This window comes from Poecile atricapillus, chromosome 36 (genome assembly GCF_030490865.1).
Source record: "Poecile atricapillus isolate bPoeAtr1 chromosome 36, bPoeAtr1.hap1, whole genome shotgun sequence".
In the NCBI taxonomy this organism is placed as follows: Eukaryota; Metazoa; Chordata; class Aves; order Passeriformes; family Paridae; genus Poecile; species Poecile atricapillus.
In genome coordinates this window covers 1,584,372-1,598,454 of record NC_081284.1, presented here as the reverse complement: position 1 = coordinate 1,598,454, position 14,083 = coordinate 1,584,372, and the positions used below count along the sequence as shown (strand labels likewise).

Genomic DNA, 14,083 nt, shown 5'->3' with positions numbered 1-14,083 from the left:
GGCTCCAGGGCAGCCAGTGCAGCCGAGGGCCACGCTCTGCTGTTGGTGTCTGGAGAGCCCAAGCTGCCCCGTGTTAAGAATAATTTGAATATTGTTACCATATTACTGTTTGTAAACCCCTTACTTACCTTGTACCCCTGTCCCAGGTTTACTTACCTTGTACCCCTGTCCCAGGTTTACTTACCTTGTACCCTTGTCCCAGGTTTACTTACCTTGTACCCCTGTCCCAAGTTGCCTTGTACCCCTGTCCCAAGTTGCTGTACCCTGTGTTTCTTGTTCCGTGTTCAGCCAGGCCCTGCCCCCTCTCCCAAGTTGCTGTACCCTGTGTTTCTTGTTCCGTGTTCAGCCAGGCCCTGCCCCCACTGCTCCTAGACTCCCACATGGCAACACTGTACCCCTGCCCCAAGCTGCTGTACCTTGTTCAGTTGGGCCCTGAGGAGGAGGATGACATAAGGACTTTCATGTAAACGAGAGAGAGACCAGAGACTCATGGGACGCACCCAGACTGGAAAAAACCCCGAGACAACGAGCCACACAAAAGGGAAGGAATAAAACCAGTACCATCGAACAAGGAAGACCCAGAGGAGTCCCCTGACTTCCCTCCAGAGGCCGACATAACCACGAGGGGACTCGACTGGGATGACACCCTAGGCTACGAGGCCAAGAGAACGAGTCTTCCCGGGGACTCCCGTGAGGAAGGAAGGCCCAGCTCTGCCCTAGTGACAAAGCTGCACGGATCCTCCTCTTCTGCGGTGTCCAAGTGGGAGCAGAGGCGGTGTGCGCGACCCCTCGGGCCCCCACCCCAGAGCTGTCCTGTTTAATAAAGGCCTTTTTAAAAGGAGCTGGTCTCCTGGCCCGTTCATCACAGCTTGGGGGCTCGTCCGGGATAGCCACGCCCCGAAGAGGACCAGGGACGGGACGGCCGCCCGCCCTCTCGGGCCTCCGGGGGACAGCTGGCTATACTGGACCAGAAGGACAGCCTGGGATCAGCAGCGCAGAAGAGCGCCGGATTGGGTAAGCCACCGGTGGCGGGAGTAGGAGGCGAACGAGTGTGGTGTGAGTGAGACGGGGGCTGGCAGCTCGGACCCCCGGGGCGAGTGTGGACTGCCCAGTACCGCGGTTCCGGACTCCCGCGAGGGGGCCGGCCGGGAACGGCAGGAAGCGAAAGAGGCCCAGTTGGGCCCAGAGAAACGAGTGAGGCGTCTCCTGGGGATAAAACCCCCCCCTCTGAGTGTGCAGAGGGTACCTAAGTGGATGAGTGGCACACATAGGGGTAGGCCCCTCTACTGAAAAGGGCTAAGCGGCCTAGGCTGCTCTGGGCGTGTGGAAGGCCTAGGCAAGTGAGAGTCACACGCAGGAAATCTAGGTAACTCCCGGGGTGGTGTGTGGGGGTGCCTAGGTTAGGTGTGAGTGAACACACCCCCCCCGCTTGGGGAATTGGAAATCTAGGTAACTCCCGGGGTGGTGTGTGGGGGTGCCTAGATTAGGTGTGAGTGAACACACCCCCCCCGCTTGGGGAATTGGAAATCTAGGTAACTCCCGGGGTGGTGTGTGGGGGTGCCTAGGTTAGGTGTGAGTGAACACACCCCCCCCGCTTGGGTACTCAAGACGACCTGACCGGGGAATTGGAATTGGGGGTCCCCAGGCCCTACCGGCACCAGGCGGTCAGCGAAGGGCCCTCGCTTCCCAGGGTCTGTGACACAGGACGTGCTGAAAGGCTCTAGTTGTCGCGGCTCAGTCTCGGCTCAGGGGGTTCCTGGGAAGGGAGGTCGTCAACCTGCTGCCGGAGAGCACAGGGGCAGGTAGTCTGCGCGGGCGGGCAAGGCAGCTAGAGTAAAACACTCACGCATCCCTTAGCCGAAGCCATTCCCTGGTGGGCGGAGTGGCTAGGAGGCAAGGGGGAATTTTCCCACCACTCACTTACACTCAGCCCTCGCGCAGAAGCTATTCTCACTGGGGAAGGGGGATAGTCAGGGAGCGGAGGGGCAGGGGGTTCCGGGGTGAGCCCTGCTGACCAAACCTTGTGGACGGCACTAAGACAGGGATGGGGGAAGGTCCCAGGAGTGTCTAGTGCTAGGGTCCCCTCGACGTCGACCCAGGAGTGCTCATAGTCTTCGCTGGCAAAGGGGTCAGGGAGGCGAGGCGTGAGGGGAACGTGATTGGGGTGTAGGGAGGGGCAAGCGGAGCCTGCAAGCCCCGTTGGGACCTAACCCCAGGGGCAAGCGGAGACTGCAAGCCCCAGAAAGTTCGAAGTGTGAGTGGAAGGCCGGCCGAGTGTAAGAAAGGGTGCAGATTCCTGTGTGAGATTGAGTGTATTCCCTAGTGTGAAAGGAGAGAGTGAGTTCCTGGAGTGTAAGTGGTTTTTTGTTGAAGTTTGAAAGGTCAGTTGCCCGTCGTTACAGATTTTCAGTTTGAGTAGGGGCACCTTTATAAAGTATAGTTTAAGTAAGGGCCAGTTTTAAGTTGTTTAGAGGTTGTGTTGCCTGTCAGTTCTAGTTTCGTTCGGGTAGAGGCACCGTAAGTTTTAAGTTAAGGCCCATAGACAAAAGAGCAATGGGACAGTGTCTAAGTAAGAGTGTAGGTCCCAAGGAAGATGAAGAGGCCACCAGAACCATTCCCCCTGATAGCCCACTAGGGCAAATGTTAAATTGCTGGGATGCACAAGAGGCCGCCAAGGGCCTAGACCGGATCAAGATGATCCATTACTGTATAGAGGTCTGGCCCAAACTAGAGATGCAAGGACAATGGCCTTGGTACGGTACTAAAGATCCTTGGATGTGCTCCCAACTGTACCAGCATCTGAAAACCAGAAAAGGCTCGAGTCCAGAGGAGATCAGTTATGCAGCCATGTGGCTGAAAGAAAGAGTGGACACAGAGATGGTGAAGGTATGCAAGTTAAAGGAACAGAAGGGAGAAGGGAAAGAAAGTAGGAAGCAAGAAAAGGAGGCTAGCGAAACAGGTAGTAGATGGGACCCCCTAGATCATCTACCCCCTCCTCCTGCATACCCAAGAGCACCCCAGACTTCTCCTCCTAATTCCCTGACTTTTTCCTCTTCTGCATCATCCCCACGAGACCCCTGTATTTCCAATTCAAACCCTTTCCACCCAAACCAATCCCCCTCTACATCTTCAGCCTCCTCTACCATCCCGATACCCTTTTCCTTAAACCCACCACCATTGGTGGCCCCAGTCCCTTCTAATCTACTTGTCACCTCTCCCTTACCTCCAGAAACCCCTATATCAGACCAAGTTTCTTCTCCCTCGCCTAGTACTGTCCCTTTGCCCCCTCCCAACTGGGAGCTGAGTACCCCCAAGGTTAATCCTCCTCCTAACAACCAGCAGGTCCCTATGACTCCCACTTCTAGTCAGGAACAGGATCTTGGAGATGGACCCTACCGTCACACACGATCTAAGACAACTAAGCTCCTTCCCCTAAGAGAAGTCCCTATGGGAGGAGTAGCTGGAGGGGTAGGGTTTGTCAATGCCCCATTGACAGCTTCAGAAGTCCGGGGATTTAAGAAAGAGCTAGGGAACCTAGTTGAAGACCCAGTAGGGATAGCCAACCAGGTAGACCAGTTCCTGGGTCCAAACACTTACACCTGGGGGGAGTTAAACTCTATTTTAAACATCTTATTTAACCCTGAAGAGGTCGCCATGATCCGTACTGCAGGGATACGGATCTGGGAAAGGGAGAATAGATCGGGACTCCCAGGAGAGTATAAGCTCCCGCAGGTAGATCCAGGGTGGGATCCTAACAGGGAGGAGGGAAGGCGGAACATGAGGGACTACAGGTCCCTAATAGTGAAGGGTATTAAGGAATCAGTTCCCCGTGGTAATAACACAAAACTAGCCTTTGATGGGACCCAAGAGAAGGACGAGACTCCAGCCACCTGGTTGAATAGGTTGAGGAGAAATTTTCAACTATATTCAAACATAGACCCCGACAGTCCTGAGGGCCAGGTACTCTTAAAAGTCCAGTTTGTCACTAAGTCCTGGCCTGATATCAGGAGGAAGCTAGAAAAATTAGACGACTGGCAAGAAAAGGGGATCAATGAGCTATTGAAGGAGGCTCTAAGAGTCTACTTGAGGAGAGAGGAGGAGAAGACAAAGACGAAGGCAAGGCTCATGGTGGCAGTAGCCAGGGAGATTGTCAGGAATCAGGCAGATAGGGATCAGCCAGGTGATGGAAAGCCAAAGTCCCAGTTGGAGGGAGATAGGAAGAAATCCGTTATGCCTCCATGGACCAACCCTGGGAACCCTCGAGGGAGTGGGAGGTGTTATTACTGTGGAGAGACTGGGCATCTCAAAAGGGACTGCAAAAAATTATCTCTGGATGAGGCAATAGCTAGAGAGCAGGATGTCATGGAGAAAATCTTGAGGGGAGAGGAAGCTTGTGATTAGGGGTGTCAGGGGCTGTATGTATTAGGGGACCCGATGAAACACCGAGAAGAGCCCCTGGTAAACCTTGAAGTAGGTCCCCAGAGTGAGGAGGTTGAATTTTTAGCAGACACGGGAGCAGACCGTTCAAGTTTGAACAAGCTCCCAGCTGGAATGTTTTTAAGTAACAAAGTTTGTGAAGTGTTAGGAGCTGAGGGAAAACCCTTCATGGCTCCTGTGATAAGAAATGTTGAAGTAAAGGGAAATTCTCGGCAGTGCTATGCAGACTTTGTGTATCTACCAGATTTGGAGACTAACCTGCTGGGAAGGGACTTGCAGGTGCAGCTGGGGGTGGGAATAATACCAGTGAACGGAAAGATGGTGGTCCATATGATGAAGCTAACAACAGAAGATATAGAAGAGATTAACCCTGAGGTTTGGGCAGAAGAGGGAAAGTTTGGGTATTTAGACATTTCCCCAGTAAAGATAGAAATCCAGAAAGGAACCTCTCCTATCAGAATCAGGCAGTACCCAATGTCCCTAGAGGGCAGAAAAGGACTGGCCCCTGTCATTGATCACCTGTTGACAGAAGGCATTTTAGAGCCATGCATGTCCCCCCATAACACCCCGATTCTGGCTGTCAAAAAGGCAGAAGGGAAATACAGGTTAGTCCAGGACCTGAGGGAGGTAAATAAGAGGACTGTTACCAGGCACCCAGTGGTGTCAAACCCATACACCCTCCTGAGTCAAGTGCCTAATGAGCAAGGTGTTTGCCTCTCGCCCTCCTGAGAATCAGAACCAGGCCACGATCTGACCTTGGGGCCTCCCAATACGAAATGATGTCTGGGCTCCCCTTTCTAATGACCCCTTATAGCACTGGAGATCATATAGAAGGGGAAGAAATGGCTAAAAAGTACCTAGAGACAATTGGAAAGACCCTAAACAACTTAAGAAAGAGAGGATATCTCCCCCAAACCTTCCCACTTGACACAAACATTCACCAGATCAATCCGGGGGATTGGGTATTGATTAAAATCCTGGAAAGACACCCCCTTAACCCCAAAATCTGAAGGTCCCTTCCAGGTCCTGCTGGTGACCCACGCTGCTATTCGGACCCAAGAAAAGGGGTGGACTCACGTCTCCCGTGTAAAAGGACCAGTATCACCTCCTCCTGACTGTGGACAAGGCACAGAAAAATACTCCACGAATTCCCCCAAGTGGACTGCCATTACAGATCCTACCAGTCTAAAAGTGACTCTTAAGAGGCAGCCAGAAATAGACTGAGAGAAAAAGAATTGAAACAAAGACTGCAGAACTCTGCTGAGTGTGTTGGTTTAAGCCGGGAGTGTTCTTTAAGTTGTTGTTGTGGTTATTGCTGTTAAGTATTTTGATGTTAGTAAAGTTGGTTTAATAGGAAACCCCCCCCATTAACTTCTCCCACAGAACATTCTCCAAAAAGGCGACTAAATTAAAGAAAAGGTGGGAAGAGAAGGACCATACCATCTCTCCTGATCCCCATCTCTCCCGATCCCCAAACCTAAGAGGCAAGACCGGGTGAGGCTAAAAAGGAGGTGAGCCATGAAGCTCCCTAAAATGAAACTAGCTCATACCGGACTCTTAGGTGGACTGATATTGGTCCAGCTAGTGAGCCTTGGGATAGGGGGCGGTGGAGAAGCATGTACAAAGTGCTACTATCCCCTATATGATGGAGAGGATCTAGGATCACTGATGAGAGTCCACACAAACATCAATCCCACCTGTTTTGATCATACCCAACTGGAAACCTGCCAGGAGGAGGGAAAGACATATTGGATTACTAGAAATACTGCCTCATTTAGGCAACGCCTGCTTGGAGAATGCCCTGTAGGAGAATCCTGGCTCTGCTTTGAGGAAGAGGGACTGAATGATGTAATAAAGGAAAAACAATTGAGGATAAAGAAGGGTAATCTGGATGAAACACTGGGTAAGAACCTATTCATTGACTTGATGGAGAGAATCAGCAGAGAGTTAAACTTAACCAATTGTTGGGTATGTGGGAACACCCAGATGTCAGATATTTGGCCCTGGGAAGGGATCAGCTTGGCACCTTTAGACATCTTAAGGTGGAAATTAACTGAGCAGAAACCCCAGATGGGGAACAGGGGACGAGAACAATGGGATTTGAAAACAAGGGTGATCGGGGAAGAATGCATTAAAAGGACAGGAAAAAAATACAAAACCCCTGTGGGAAAAATGGCCTGCAAAAGATACCTAACTGTGAAAGACTCAGGTAGCAGGTGGATCCCCCAAGAACCAAACAGGTATTGGGCCATTGGGAGAAAGGAAAGGGGGTGTATTTATCATGAGGGGTACAAACTGCATGAGTGTGCAGAAAAGGGAATAAACCCTTTTTGGGGGTTAAGAGAACTCTCAAAATATTGGGAACATCCTACCGACACACAGGACACTTTTTGGAAGGCCCCTGAGTATTTATTTTGGATTTGTGGGAGCACTGCCTATACCCACCTCCCAGGGGATTGGGCGGGAAGTTGCACAATTGGGATAATAAAGCCTGCTTTTTTCCTCCTACCCAAGGAATCAGGATCATACTTGGGAGTCCCCTTGTATGATAACTTAAAAAAAGGCAGCCGAAAGAGGAGGCATGTAATAGACCTAGGAAGTAATCAAAAATGGAAGGGGAAGATCTGGACCCCTGAAGAAATAATTAAGACATATGGACCAGCCACGTGGGCCCAGGATGGATCCTGGGGGTATCGTACCCCAGTCTATATGTTAAATCGAATCATCCGTCTCCAGGCAGTATTGGAAGTGGTGTCAAACAGAACTGCCCTTGCTTTAGACCACATTAGCACCCAATTGGCACAAACCAGGGCTGTAGTTTACCAGATTCGGCTGGCGGTAGACTACCTATTGGCAGATGAGGGAGGCATTTGTGGGAAGTTTAATTCCTCCGAATGTTGCCTGGAGATAGATGATAAGAGTGAGGTAATTAGAAACATCTCAAAGGAAATACGAAAGGTAGCTTATGTGGGCACCCAGGAATGGACTCCTCTGGTGAACTCAGACTGGTGGAATGACCTTTGGTCCTTCAAGGGAGGGTGGTGGAAAAAAATAGTCTTCATTGCTGTCTGTGCATTTGCGAGTTTTCTGTTCTTACCCTGTTTACTCCCCTGTATAATCAGGACAGTGACTACCACAGTACAAGCTAGCATTCAGATCCCTGAAATAAAAGATAAGAAACAGGCCAGGATCATGTTAATGGAAACTCAAAGTCAGGATCAAGAGCACAAAACTGCTAGGGAAATATATGAGCAATATCAAGAATTAAGAGAGAAATATTTCCAAGAGCCAGAAGTTAAAGGTTGATGCGGGCTAGAGCCCGATCAAAATATAAGAGGGGGGATATTGTTAAGAATAATTTGAATATTGTTACCATATTACTGTTTGTAAACCCCTTACTTACCTTGTACCCCTGTCCCAGGTTTACTTACCTTGTACCCCTGTCCCAGGTTTACTTACCTTGTACCCTTGTCCCAGGTTTACTTACCTTGTACCCCTGTCCCAAGTTGCCTTGTACCCCTGTCCCAAGTTGCTGTACCCTGTGTTTCTTGTTCCGTGTTCAGCCAGGCCCTGCCCCCTCTCCCAAGTTGCTGTACCCTGTGTTTCTTGTTCCGTGTTCAGCCAGGCCCTGCCCCCACTGCTCCTAGACTCCCACATGGCAACACTGTACCCCTGCCCCAAGCTGCTGTACCTTGTTCAGTTGGGCCCTGAGGAGGAGGATGACATAAGGACTTTCATGTAAACGAGAGAGAGACCAGAGACTCATGGGACGCACCCAGACTGGAAAAAACCCCGAGACAACGAGCCACACAAAAGGGAAGGAATAAAACCAGTACCATCGAACAAGGAAGACCCAGAGGAGTCCCCTGACTTCCCTCCAGAGGCCGACATAACCACGAGGGGACTCGACTGGGATGACACCCTAGGCTACGAGGCCAAGAGAACGAGTCTTCCCGGGGACTCCCGTGAGGAAGGAAGGCCCAGCTCTGCCCTAGTGACAAAGCTGCACGGATCCTCCTCTTCTGCGGTGTCCAAGTGGGAGCAGAGGCGGTGTGCGCGACCCCTCGGGCCCCCACCCCAGAGCTGTCCTGTTTAATAAAGGCCTTTTTAAAAGGAGCTGGTCTCCTGGCCCGTTCATCACACCCCGTTCCCCTCCCTGGACGTGGAGCAGGGGCAGGACGGGCCCAGCTGTGTCACACAGAGTTGATGCTGGGGCTCCCTTGCTTTGAACCTCGTGCCTCTCCCTCCCTCCTCAACTTGCTTGGGTTGAATTCCCAGACTGCTGGAGGTGCCAGCAAGAGGGAGCCGCCTGTGTTTCCCCACCTTGTTGGCTACGGCTGCACTGCTTTGGGGTGGGGCAAATCCCTGGGGGATCTTCCTAAAGATTGGAGAACCTTGGCAAAAACTGAGAATCTCTTCCTGAGAAAAACCTCCAGGAGGACTGCAGTTTCACAAGGACGTTCAAGACAGTGAGGAATTGTTGGAATCAGGGGGAGCACACCTAGGATGGAGGCACAGCGGGGGCAAGTGACAGGAGGTGACAGTGCCAGGGGTGTGCAGGTGACATGGCCAGGGGTGACAGGAGGTGACACTGTGTCATGGTTTTAAAGCAGTAACTAAAAAAATTACTAGAAAACTTACTGATTTCTTGCTGTGAGATGTGGATTAGAACAAGAGCAAAACAGGCTTAAAACTTAAAAGGAATAAAGAAAGTTTATTAACAAAACTACAAGAATAAGAAAACCAGAATAAAACCTCCAGAAAACCCCTTTTTTTTCCCCCACTACCCAACCATTCCTTTGTTTACATGACAACACAGAGACAACAAACTTCTGTGCCATTCTGTGTGTCCTCTGCTGGAAACACCTTGGAGGACAAGAGGCAAAAAGTGAAACTGGGAGTTGTGTCCATCCCCAAAGCAGAGGGCTGGCCCAGCACAGAGCTCCAACGCCTGGGGAAGATCAAGGCCAGGATTTTACAGCAGCTCCCAGGAAGCCCCCACGGAGCAGAGCGAGGGCAGCCCAAACGCTGCTGTGACAATTCCAGCAGGAACGGGAGCGCGGCACAGCCGGAGAAAGCGATGGGGAGAGCTGGCAAGGCCTTGCTGTGGGCAGCAAGTGTTCAGCAGCCAGTTATCCCAGGGACACCAGGACAGCAGGACTGAGAGCCCCTGCTGCTGTCCTGCCTCCCCCCTGTCCCCCACACCGCAGCTGCTGAGGGAATCTGGCAGCTGGAGGGCTCTGGGGAATTGGGAAGGGAGATGTCAAGGTGGGGACAACAGGCTCCACTTTTCCCTCCTGTGACCCACTGCAACAGCTCCCTGTGGTCACAGCCTGGGGAGAACGGCCAGGCCAGGAATCCACTTGGAACCCGAGAGTGGAAAAAATCTCACAGAAAGGAGGACAGGAAGATCAGACATTTCCCAAGCTGCTCCCAGTCCTGCTCAGGGAGAGGAAGGGACACAGTCCAGGATGGAACAGCTGGACCTGAGACCCCCCTGGTCACTTCTCTAACCCAGCTCTCCATCAGACACCAAACTGGGAACTTTTCCATGTGGCAGTGAGCTGCTGATCCGGGAACAGGAGCACGTCTGTTCAGAGCCCGTGAACGGGGAAAGCTCCGGCAGGGCAGGGTCAGCGGGAGCTGGGGCAGGTTGGAGGATGGATTGTGCTGGACTGGGGGGTGTCCCCACAGGCTTTGTCCCCAGCTGCCTTTGGCTCCCTGCCTGCCCCCCTTGGCAGCCGCGGGGGCCTGGGCCCTTGCAGGGGCAGCTGCCCCGTGCAGGAAGCCGCAGGGATGCGGGGAGGGGGGCTGGATCCGTGCCGCAGCTGGGATGGACTCTGTGCCAGGCCTGGGCTTGTGGCCAGGGCTGGGGGCTGTGCCAAGCCGGCCTTTGGCCTGGGGGCTCTTGGGGAGGGCGCAGGGAGGAGTCCCGGCAGGATAAAGGTGCTCCTCACCTGGGGCAGCCTCAGCCAGCGCTCCCCACTCACTGGCAGAGGAGGAAGAGGAAGATGAAGGTGGCTGTGCTCGCCGTGGCCCTGCTCTTCTCCATCCTGCTGTGCCTCCCAGCACAGAGCCAGGTGCGGCTCCAAGGCCCCGGGCTGGGCTCAGGCCTGGCGGCTCTTCCCAGCCCAGGGGCTCGGCCGGGCTCTCCGGCCCCAGGAGGTGCCGCTTTCTCCTCGCCACCATCGCCTCTGTCCTTCCCCTTCCCACCATGGAACTCCCGCTGCCGCAGCCCGGCTTCCCCATGGGATGCTCGGAGCCGGCTCCTCCCTGGCAGGGCCCCGGCGCTTTCCTGCCCTGCTCCCCCCAAATCCCGGCCTTCTGGGGCTCCCCATCCCACCCTCCTGCTCCCCTGGGGCATCTCCCCAGCACCTCCTGTGTTTCCCAGCCAAGGACAAAGGCCCATCCCAACCTGGGCTGAGGCGGCACCAAGAGGTCCAAACCCATTCAAGCCCAGCAGACTGGGCTGAACTTGGCCCAGCTGGGCTCAAGCGCTCCAGTGCCAAGCCAGGCTGAACTGGCACAAACTGGGAAATGCCCCCCCCCAGCCCGGGATGATTCCCAGGCTCTTCTTTCCAGCCTTTCCCCTCTGGCCATTGCCTTTCCCCCTGCAGCGGTGTCCCCAAATGCCCTGGCACCCCCTGCTCAGAGCACGGCACAGCCGTGGGCTGGGGAGGGGCACTGGGGACACCTGGGCTCCCCCCCAGCCCCACAAGGGCCAATCCTCACCAACATTTTGCTCTCCATCCTTCCTTCCTTCCTTCCCCAGGCCATGGATGGCAGCGGTGATGAAACGATTTGTGCCGGGGTAAGTCCTGGAGCTGGGGGCACCCGTGGGGGAGCTGGGGGGGGCAATTTGGTCACCCCCAACCTTTGCTGGGACTGGGGACACCCCAGTGACCCCTGACATCTCATGGTCTCTCCACAGCAAGCTGGTGGCATTGGCAACAGCCAGGTGGGTACCCCGAGTTCTTCTGCTGGGTGAGACCCTCTCCTCTCTTGGCCAGGACCCTCCAGGGCAGCCCAGGGCAGCCCAGGGCATGCCAGTGCACCCCGGAGCTTGCCAAGGCTTCCCCAGGGTCCCCAGAGTGTTCCAGCCCATCCCAGTGCAGCCAGTCAGGCCCAGGAGCCCCGTGCCCAGTGCATTTCCTCTCCTCTTTCCCTCCAGTCCTTTCCCTGTCCCACTGGCCGTGGCTGCTGTCCCCAGATCCCCCTCCTCGACAGCCCCTCCCAAACCCATCAATTTTGGTTCTCTGGCCCTGCTTTCTCCTGCCCCCCCCACCCCCCACTGCAGCCCCCACGGCCCCCACTGGAATTCCTGCCCCCCACCCACATTCCCCAGCTCCTGTTCCCTTCAACACCCCCAGCCCCATCCCTTGGGCCCCCAGCTCCCCCCAGTCCAACTGGCCCCCAGTTCACCGTCCTTGGGGCCCTCATGTCCCACTCTGTCCCCTCCTCCTCCTCCTCCTCCTCCTCCTCCTCCTCCTCCTCCTCCTCCTCAGCCCCAAACCCCCCTTGCTCTCCTCCCTCCATCCCCACCGTGCTCCCTGCGGGATCAGGGCTCAGGTGAAACGGGCCAGAGGGGGACTGGGGGGAGCAGAGGGGAATTTCCCCCTCAGAGCGGGGGCAGCCACGGCTCCTGGGGACCCCTGTGACCCCCTGAGCCCCACAAGCTCCATTCCAGACTCAACCTTTGCTCTCCTTCCACAGGGAGGCATTGTAGGAGGTATAGGTGGCTGCATTAAGGTAAGTGCTGGAACTGGGGCACCAGTGTGGGAACTGGGGGCCAGTTGGGTCCCCCCTTGGCTTGCTGGGGCTGGGGACACCCCAGTGAGCCGTGACATCTCCCCATCTAGATCCACAAACCAAACAGCGTCCAACGAGTGAAGAGGTCTGAGGTGGGTAGCCGGAGTTCTGCTGGGCCCAGAGCATCCCCTGTGGTGGCCACGAGCCTGCAGGGCCCCCCAGCACTCCCCAGCGTGCCCCAGTATCTGCCAAGGTGCCCCAGTATCCTCCAGTGTGGCTCTAACCCTGCCTCTCTCCCGTGGCTGAGCAGGTGCAGCTTCTGCAGGAGTGATGCCCGGCCGCCCCTCTGGACGCCCTGGTGAGAAATCTTGGGGGGACTCCGGCCCCACCAAAGATCCTGGGTGGCCAGGGGGGATCCCCGAGCCCTCTGGGGTGGGCAGAGCTTGGGGATGGCAGAGGGCCACGGAGGGGGCTGTCCCTGATGCATGTGCTGGGCTCGGGTGCTCAGAGCTGTCCCCAAGGCTGTCCTTGCCCTGGGGGGCTCTGGGGACACCCGGTGTCCCTGTGGGAGCAGGGGGGGCTCTGGCAGCTTTTGGGGCACTCCAGGGTGAGGGGCTGTGAGGGCCACACGCATCTCAGGAAGCGAGTCCTGGCCCAGGAATCTCTGGGGCTCCAAATCCCTTCTCCTGCTGCAGCTCCCTGCAGAGAGAGGGGTGGGGACAGGGGACCTCTGGTGTCCCAGGGGACACAGCGGGTCATGCTTTGGGCTCTGCCTTGCAGGCCTGGACCTGGAGGTGGCACCGAGCTCCTGAGCCCCTCCAGCGGCACGAGGAGATGCTCATCCCTGGATAACGCCCCTGATCCCCTGGGAGCCCTGGGAATGTCCCTGGAATAATCAATAAACCCCTTCAGCAAAGCAACTCTGTGTATCCATGGGAGCTCGTGTTCATGTGGGTGTTCTGAGTCCCTGGGGGTGTCCCCATGTCCCTGTGTGTGTCCCTGTGTGTGTCCCCATGTCCCCGTGTGTGTCCCCATGTCCCCATGTGTGTTCCCATGTCCCTGTGTGTGTCCCTGTGTGTGTGTCCCCATGTCCCCTTTCCCTCCAGTCCTTTCCCTGTCCCACTGGCCGTGGCTGCTGTCCCCAGATCCCCCTCCTCGACAGCCCCTCCCTAACCCATCAATTTTGGTTCTCTGGCCCCGCTTTCTCCTGCCCCCCCCACCCCCCACTGCAGCCCTCATGGTCCCCACTGGAATTCCTGCCCCCCACCCACATTCCCCAGCTCCTGTTCCCTTCAACACCCCCAGCCCCATCCCTTGGGCCCCCAGCTCCCCCCAGTCCAACTGGCCCCCAGTTCACCGTCCTTGGGGCCCTCATGTCCCACTCTGTCCCCTTGTTGCCCGATCCGAAGAAAACACAAACAACCGAAGTCTTTTATGCGGTGCTTTATTGAGGGCCCGGGAGCCTGTGGACTAGCATCCAAAGACAGAGCCCCATTCCACAGAAAAATCACAGGGTTTTTATATGTTTTCTACATGATTTCTTCATCATCATCATTTCTTAATTTCTTTCACTACTTGGTACGATTATCTCTTTAACCTTTAGGTTTTGCCAAGAGGTACATTCTTTAGATTATCTCCTAGCTACACTGCTTACATTGCAATATCTGCTATACAGTTCATCTGCAGGTCACATGCGGCCTACCAAGCCTTAGCATGACTACTACTAATGTTAACTAATGCTAACTATTACCGTTTGCTACTATCTTAATAATACAGTTTATTGAATCAAATGGCAACAATTCCCCCCTTTTGAGCATTCTTCAGTCTTCTGCAGGAATGCTCAACTCTTAGTTATCGTTGGTTCTTTCAAATGCTGGATTATCTTGCCCAACGACAT

At 54.7% G+C, this 14,083-nt stretch overlaps 1 protein-coding gene across 1 annotated transcript; it reads left to right on the top strand.

Moving 5' to 3' along the window:
- Window positions 1-935: 935 nt before the first annotated feature.
- Window positions 936-8,179, top strand: LOC131591003 (endogenous retrovirus group 3 member 1 Env polyprotein-like). The gene is made up of 3 exons (XM_058861422.1): window positions 936-1,014; window positions 5,450-7,127; window positions 8,059-8,179. The coding sequence occupies exons 2-3, from the start codon at window positions 5,956-5,958 to the stop codon at window positions 8,177-8,179; spliced, it is 1,293 nt and encodes a 430-aa protein (XP_058717405.1). The 5' UTR covers window positions 936-1,014; window positions 5,450-5,955.
- The last annotated feature ends 5,904 nt before the right edge of the window (window positions 8,180-14,083 follow it).

Bases quoted from the DNA above. Each gene is read 5' to 3' on its own strand.
- LOC131591003 (XM_058861422.1), top strand. From the start codon at position 5,956: ATGAAGCTCCCTAAAATGAAACTAGCTCATACCGGACTCTTAGGTGGA. The intron at 7,128-8,058 runs GTATCGTACCCC...TTCCGTGTTCAG, and splicing joins GCCCAGGATGGATCCTGGGG to CCAGGCCCTGCCCCCACTGC.